Source organism: Canis aureus, chromosome 12 (assembly GCF_053574225.1).
Source record: "Canis aureus isolate CA01 chromosome 12, VMU_Caureus_v.1.0, whole genome shotgun sequence".
Classification (NCBI taxonomy): domain Eukaryota; kingdom Metazoa; phylum Chordata; class Mammalia; order Carnivora; family Canidae; genus Canis; species Canis aureus.
In genome coordinates, this window is record NC_135622.1 from 327,347 (window position 1) to 335,000 (window position 7,654).

The 7,654-nt window shown below is 60.3% G+C and overlaps 1 protein-coding gene across 1 annotated transcript; it reads left to right on the forward strand.

Annotated features, from left to right (window-relative positions):
- LOC144281387 (double homeobox protein B-like) lies at positions 1–5,016 on the forward strand. Its single transcript, XM_077844335.1, has 7 exons — positions 1–285; positions 1,028–1,182; positions 1,563–1,736; positions 1,956–2,061; positions 2,620–2,774; positions 4,129–4,423; positions 4,793–5,016. Exons 1-7 carry the CDS (start codon positions 261–263, stop codon positions 5,014–5,016), a joined length of 1,134 nt encoding a protein of 377 aa, XP_077700461.1. The 5' UTR covers positions 1–260.
- The last annotated feature ends 2,638 nt before the right edge of the window (positions 5,017–7,654 follow it).

The following is a 7,654-nucleotide window of genomic DNA, read 5'->3' on the forward strand; positions in this document are numbered from 1 at the left end:
GTGCCGGGAAGGGGGCGGGCCCATGCGACGCAGGCCAAGCTCCAACTCTTGCTTCGGGTGGTCCCGAGGCCCCGTCCCGGGAGACCTCCCTGGCCCGCCCAACGTCAGCCCCACTGAGGGCAGAGCCACCCAGGAAGCTGTGGGAAGGCCGAGGGGTGGGCCTTCCTGGGGCGGGGCCACCCAGGCCGTGGTAAGTCCCGCGCTGCCGCATCCAGCCCAGTCGACCTGCCGGCGCCCCGAGAGCGAGCTCCTCCTGCAGCATGGCCTCCAGCAGCACCCCCGGCGGTGAGTGGCCATCGGGGCCCCGCTCCTGCTGGGATGCCCAGGGGCTCTGGCGACTTTCCAGGCTTAAGCACAAGAGGAGTCACCACCCGGATGGCTGGGACGCCCGTGGGAGGGCGGGGCTCCCCTGGGGTCTGGGCAAAGGGGCTGGAGAGAGGGTTGCATAGGGCTGCGGGGGGAGGGAACCCTGGACTGGGCCGAGATTCCCAGCAGGAGCCCCGCTTCTGTAAGGCTGCCGGCTGGACCTCGGGGCGCAGAAATTGGGTCAAGGTGGATCACTTCTTAGACGAGTTGACCACTGTAGAACTTTCACCTCAAGGGACCCACGGTGGGCATGGGTTTTCACATGTTCCCTTGAGGTTTCCTGGTGGACATATGGTCCTCTTTGGTTTTCCCGACGGGCTTTTCACCCCGCCCCACCACCTCTTCAAACCCGACGCCCACCGGGACCCCCACCCAGGGTCTTCTCCATACCTTGGCCTGGAATCACATACCTAGCTCAAGGCTGCCCTTTCCCTAGATCCTTGACAATCACCCATTCCCAAGGGCAGATGCGGAACGGCCTTTGTCCAGTGGAACAACCCCCTCAGGCTTAGGTGGGTCCATGAGTGGCAAAGGGATGGGTGCCCCTGGATGGGGACATTTTCGACATCCCAGAAACAGGAGCTCTGAGAGCACATCACCGGTCGATGCTCCTCTGAAAGCGTAAAGCCTTCCTCCCGTCGCTGCTCTCTTCCCCACACAGGCCCACTCCCTCGAGCACCCCGACGAAGGAGGCTCGTGTTGACGGCAAGCCAGAAGGGGGCCCTGCAGGCATTCTTCCAGAAGAACCCTTACCCCAGCATCACTGCCAGAGAACACCTGGCCCGAGAGCTGGCCATCTCCGAGTCTAGAATCCAGGTAGGCAGCCCCAGTGCTTTTCTCACGGACTCTGGGGGAGGAAGAGTGCACGCACGTGGGGCTAGGTGTTTGCCCGTCCTTCTGCGTGGTCAGCTGGGGAGCTCAGAACCTACGGCCTGGGGTGTGGGGGGCCTAGGAGACCTTGCCCTTGGAGGTCGTTCCAAGACCTTCACTCAAGGGACGAGGGAACTCTGGGGCCCAAGGTCTGAGGCCCGACGACAGGTCCATGCCCATGGGCTGAGTGTCCCCAGAGATCCTGTGTCCTGACCAATCACTTTCCCCACATGAAACACTGTGAGTCCTCCTACAGGGGTGGGGAGGAGACACATAGAGACGCACGTATGCCTATCCATGACGGCACACCTGTCTTTTCCCTCCAGTGCAGAGGAAGCCTGCGCATGGGTCCATTGGTGAGGAGAATGACACCCGTTTCCAGTGTCTTCTTGGTCAGTCAAAGTGCCTCAGCTCCCTACAGGGGACTTCAGCAGGAGCTGCATCCTCTGCCCATGCGGATGACCAAAGAAGAAATGACTCTTGTCCCCATGCCGTCTGTTGTAGGTTTCCCTACATTTCTCGCTCCTCAGGTTAGACCAACGCCTACTTCCTTGTACACCAGAGGGCCATGCAAATAGCACGTGCCACTGGAGGCACCAAGCCAGCTCTGGCTTTCTCTGGGTTGTTGGTTGGTCTTGGGGCCTCATGTCCCTGCCACATGTGTGGGGTTTCCTGCCCTCCCGTGTTCCCTGAACGTTGCTTCTTCTCTTGCCCCTTAGGTCTGGTTCCAAAACCAGAGAACGAGACAGCTAAGGCAGAGCCGCCGACTGGACTCCAGAATTCCCCAAGGAGAAGGGCCACCGAATGGAAAGGCACAGCCTCCAGGTGACTCCCCGGCACCCAAGAAGGGTCCCCTCCTGAGCCACTCCTTGACACAGGAACGTGTCTCTGTGTGCTGACCTGGCCGTGGCAAAAGCCTCAGGAAGGGCCCCAAGCTCTGCTCTCAGGCTCTAGCCACCCTTGTGACCCCAGATGGCGATACCCCGCCTGCCATTCCTGGGCAGGCAGCAGGCGGGCTGTTTCTGGGTCAGGAAGTATCTGCATCTTCCTGTCCTGAACCTGCTAGCCAGGACACAGGCCTCTTCTTCCATCAACTCACCATTGTTATTCAAACGCTGGCTCTGGGGCTCGGTCCAGGCTCTGTCTCCTTGGGCTCAGGGAAGGAGAGCCTATGAAGACAGAGAACATGGAGAAAAGCGCTCTCTCTCTCTCTCTCTCTCTCTCTCTCTCTCTCTCACACACACACACACACACACACACGCAGTCATATGAATTCAGACACCATCACACACCATCACACACACCCTGACACCCACTTCTGTCTCCACACTGGCTGTGCTATTGGCGTCCAAGCCCTCCTCTCCAACCTTGTTCTCTCTTTAGGTCGAGTCCCGAAGGAAGGCAGGAGAAAACGGACATCCATTTCTGCATCCCAAACCAGTATCCTCCTTCAAGCCTTTGAGGAGGAGCGGTTTCCTGGCATTGGTATGAGGGAAAGCCTGGCCAGAAAAACAGGCCTTCCAGAAGCCAGAATTCAGGTGAGTTTTTACAGTGTGTCACGGGGGTTGTTCCCTGTGGAAGGGAAGGTGGCCCTTACATGGTGCTGGAGAGACGTGGGCTCCTGGGGAGGGGGTACCCGCGGGGTGTGGGGCAGAGGCACCAGGGGCAGAGTGTTGACTAAGCCCGGGAGAACCCGTCCAAAGGAAGAATTTCCAAACTCAATGTTGGTTAGCACACATGCTTGTAGAAATGGTGACCGGACCAAAGTGGGAATATGTCCAAGTTGGCCCCTCTCGAGAGAAGCCGTAGTCTCAGCGGCTTCAAACTCAGCCCGCTTATCCATTGAGTACGCCCCCAAGATGCCATTAGTGTGCGTGGGCTTGCCGTCCTTTGTGTGGAGACCGGTGTGATGCTGCCCTGGGCCTCAGGACCACGGGGCTAAAACGGATCCTGCCCAGGAGCCACAGCTTGTGTGGATAACCTGATCAGCCGGGATTACAGGCCCTAATCCAGGTGAGGGAGAGGATTCGGGGAGCCCAGCTGTGTGCGGCTCTTCTGCCTTAGTTCTGCACACAGCGCTTTACGGGATGGGAGGTGTGAGGCAGCTTTCAGGGAGATATAGGCAGATTCTCTGAAAGACTCTTGGTTGGTGCAAGAGCGTGAGTGAGGAGGCTGCTTCAGGTGGCACGCCTTGGCTTTCCTCTGACGCGTCTTTTCCAGGGTCAGAGGGGAAACTCCAGGAGCTCACCTGAGCTCCTCTTTTCCTCCAGCCAGGACGGGAGGGAGGGCCGATGCAAACGTAGCTGTTCTGGATGTGGAGGGCTGGCTGCCCACGCCTTTCGCTCGGCCCATCACAGATGTGCCTGCAGTCAGACCCCGTAGCCATGAGTCCAAGGCTCTGAGGCAGAGGATGTGGTTTTCCACACGTTCACACCCAAGAGTAGATGGGGACAGAGGTGTTGAGGGCAGCCGGGAGCAGACCTCAGGACGTGGACTATCCTGGGTAAAGTGGGGCAGGCCGTCGGCTGAGTCTCGGTCCCAGGACTCAGGGCACGGCTGATCCCCAGGCCGCAAATGGCAAAGAAGGTGAGGGCAGGGCAGGGAGCGAAGAGCAGCAGAAGCACCTGCCAGGCGAAGTGACACAGGCCCAGTATGCTCCCGGCTAGGTGGCCAAGGTTGCCCAGGGCGTGCGCGTGGTTTTCGAGGGCCCATGGAAATGTAGGGACAGCCGTGGCCTGAGGTGCAGCCCCAACCATTCACTGCGTCTTTCCTGGAGAGAGCACAGGGCGGGGTGTGTGTGTGTGGTGGGTGAGGTGGGACAGGGCAGGTCACGGGCAAGCAGACTTGGCATCCCGTCCTCCTGATGGCCACAACCCCTATTCTCTGTCCCAGGTTTGGTTTCAGAACAGAAGAGCTCGGCACCCAGGGCAGAGCCCAAGTGGGCCCGAGAATGCTTTGGCGGCAAACCACAAACCCAGTCCTCGCGGGACGGTCCCATTGGACCAAAGCCACCTGTCAAGGGTCCCCAGGAGCTCTCCAAATCTGGCTCCCTTCGATCCTTTGGGAAGCATGCAGACGCAGGCTGCAGGGACACCTCCTGTCTCCTCCGTGGTTGTTGTCCCTCCAGTTTCTTGTGGGGGCTTTGGGCGCCTGATTCCGGGGGCCAGTCTGGTCACACCAACCTTAGGTGGGCAAGGAGGAATCGCTGCTGCTCCCAGAGTCCTGGGGAGCCGATGCTGCCCAGAACTGACTCCAGGAGGGGGCCTCTCACCAGGTCATGCTGACCTTGGCCTCCCCTCCCCTGGGAGATGCCAGCAGCCGAAAGAGCACCCCAGCAAGGCGCCCCTGCCCTCGCAAGTTGGCCCGCGGCCTCCGCCTGTTGATCCTCCTCAACACTGGGGTCACGCAGGTCCCTCGGGCACCGATCAGGCCACGCCGAGGAGGGGCCAAAGTTCCCAGGCAGTCATGGGCACAGCAGGGTCCCAGGATGGGACAGGGCAGCAGCCCGCCCCCGGGGAGAGCCCCGCTTGGTGGCAACAGCCTCCCCCTCCTGCAGGGCCATGTGTCCCGCTGCCCCCACAACACCAGCTGTGTGCGGACACCTCCAGTTTCCTACAAGAGCTTTTCTCAGCCGATGAGATGGAAGAAGATGTCCACCCCTTGTGGGTGGGGACTCTGCAGGAGGACGAACCTCCAGGACCCCTGGAAGCACCCCTCAGCGAGGACGATTTTCACGCTCTGCTGGAAATGCTACAGGACTCCTTGTGGCCTCAGGCCTAGGAGCAGGGAGGACCTGTCCTCCCCACGCCCAACCCATTCATTCAGGCATCCAGGGGAACATGGGGCCCTAGCGTGACTCAGAGGAGGGGGAACCCTCAGTTCAGCCAGGGGCCGGACGGAGCCTGAGGCCAGGAGGAGCAGCCATCATGCTCCAGGTCTGGACTGTGTTGCCCAGGGACTCGGATGCATCTAGGCTGTCAGGGTGGGAATGGCCTAAGGGGCAAAGCCTGAGGTCTCCCCCGTCAGCTTCCTGTCCCAGGCTACGGCGGGAATGTCCTGGGGCCTTGGCCTGGCATCTTGCCCAGAGCACTGCCAACTGTCACCAAGTGGCAGCCAGAGGGGTGGCCACAGCCACTCGGGGCGGTCAGTGTGAGACGGTCCCACTGGGGTGCGTTCCAGAACCTCATCCGCATGTGTGCCTTTGTGCATGTGCATGTGTTTTCCTTCTGTGGGACCCATCAGCAGGCCCCTGGACCCTCAAGGGTCCCTGGCTATTCAGGAAGCAGCAGACTTTAGCGGTCAGCCTGTCACAGGTCTTCCCTCAGCCGGGTCACCTCTCTTCCCTGCCAAGAGTCACCTGAGGAAACCTCATCCCGGCTGTTCAAGCTCCACGGGGTGACCCATGGCTACAATAAACATCTCTCTGTCTCCCCCGAGCGATTTCGTGGTGTCATTTGTCCCCTGGGCCTTCGGTCCCTTCCTTCCTTCCTGCCTGTCTCGCAACATTCGCAATCCTTCCCGTGCCTGTGCCCGAAACGGGCTGCGGAGACACCAAGACGCCCACCTGCAGCTCCCAACTTGGCACAGACACACGCACAGGCCTCACTCACCCTCCCCACACACAGCCACCATCACTGGTGGAGGCGCTGCTTGTGTGAGCACTCCTCCAAGGGGTCGCGGGGATGCCCAGGGACACACACTCCACGCACGCGATCTGGCCGTGACGGTGTCAGGTGAGGCCTAATTCACCCCTAACCCCGATCCTCTTGGGTGGGCAGTGAATCTCCCCACTCCTCCCTCATGTTCGCCTCCTCCCTCTATTTCTCTAAATCTCTCTCTCTCTTTCTCTCCTCTGTCTCTCTGTCTCTCACTCTGTCTCTCTCTGTCTCTCTGTCTATCTCTGTCTCCTGACCCCTCTACCTCATTTTCTCTCACAGGTAGACACACACAGAGGTCACACTGTCACGGGAGCTTCCTTTGCAACTTACTGTCTGGTCATTGAACCTCAGGAAAGGAATGTCGGTGGAAAATTTGGAAGAATAGGGGGGTGGGGGCGGTCGGTCCCTTCGGGTTTACTATGCCCCTGACATGTCCCACACGCTTTGGAGATGAGAGCTGACATCCTCATCTGAGGCCTCCGGATCCAACATGTGGGTTTCAGCGTTTGCGAGGAAGCGGAGTTCTGAGAGGTGGCCCTTATACCCCAACCTCTCTGCCTCCCCTAGTCACCTCTGTGCACACATGCGTGTCCACCATTATCTGTATCTGCATTTCCTTTTCTGTGAAATGCTTTAGAGATTTATGGGGGTGCATGGTGAGAGAGAGCGAGCGAGAGAGCTCGCGCACTGGCAGGAGAGAAGCAGGACCCCACTGAGCAGGGAGCCCCACTTGAGGCTCCATCCTGGACCCTGGGATCATGACCTGAGCCCAGGCGGACACCCAAGCGACGGGGCTTCACAGGCACTCGGGATGTCCCTTTCTATGTGCATCTGGCTCCATGGGAGGGATTGTGTGGACCTGTCCATAGGTAGAGCCGATGCTAGACACCCTCCACCCATAGTTTCCATAGACACAGTGGGTGGGTCCGGCTCCTTCCCAGAACAGAATGGGTTGCGACGACGGAATCCATGGTGTCTGGCGAGGGTGGCCTCGGGACAGATGGGGCTTTTGCTAGGTCTAGGGAAACCCCGGGGAAGCACGGCCCCCTTGCTGAGGTGGGAGGACTGCTCTCTCAGTGTGCTGAGGAGAGGTCTCTGGACCCTCGGCCATGGCACGTCTACACCCATGTCGCGGAGGTACAACCGGGGTTGCACTCACACTGGATCTCAAGGGCACACGTCAGCCCTGGAGGCTGTCCCGCCCACCGGTGGCCTGAGCCATCCCTATCCCTGAGCTTTCCGGGGGCCCTGGCATCTGTGCAAACCATAGCCACCACGCTGGGAATGAGCCTGGAGGAGAAGGTGTCCAGGTGGGAGCTGGCAGGATGGCTGAGGGTCGTGGCCTTGGAGGCAGGGACCAAGGGCCTTGAACTGGTAAGGACCACCTCACCCCACTGTCCACCCAAATGGGGATCCTCCAAATGATCCTATGGTTCCAGCCCAGCCTGAGAACTAGGGACCAGGGTCCACGGGGCTGGTAGACATCCTCCAGGGGCTGGAGGGCTGCTCCCGGCCCTGGTGCTAGTCCTCCGCGGGCACTGCCTGGCAACCGACCACCCACAACGTAGGCAGAACAAAGCCCCTGCAAGGGCACTTAGCGACGCCCGTGGCCCTTTGCCGCCATCAGCTCCAATCAGGTTTTGGCCCCTGGAGCTCCCTCGGGGGCGCACCCGCTCCTGAAAGGCTCTGCATTTAGGACACCGCCCGCAGGAAAGTCCGTGGTCCCCTCGGTGGGGGCCCCCCCGCCCTCCCAGCTCTTG

Excerpts from the sequence above, each read along its gene's own strand:
- LOC144281387 (XM_077844335.1), top strand. The coding sequence starts at position 261 with ATGGCCTCCAGCAGCACCCCCGGCG. Across the intron at positions 286-1,027 it reads CTCCAGCAGCACCCCCGGCG|GCCCACTCCCTCGAGCACCC; the intron begins GTGAGTGGCCAT and ends TTCCCCACACAG. Across the intron at positions 1,183-1,562 it reads TCTCCGAGTCTAGAATCCAG|TGCAGAGGAAGCCTGCGCAT; the intron begins GTAGGCAGCCCC and ends TTTTCCCTCCAG.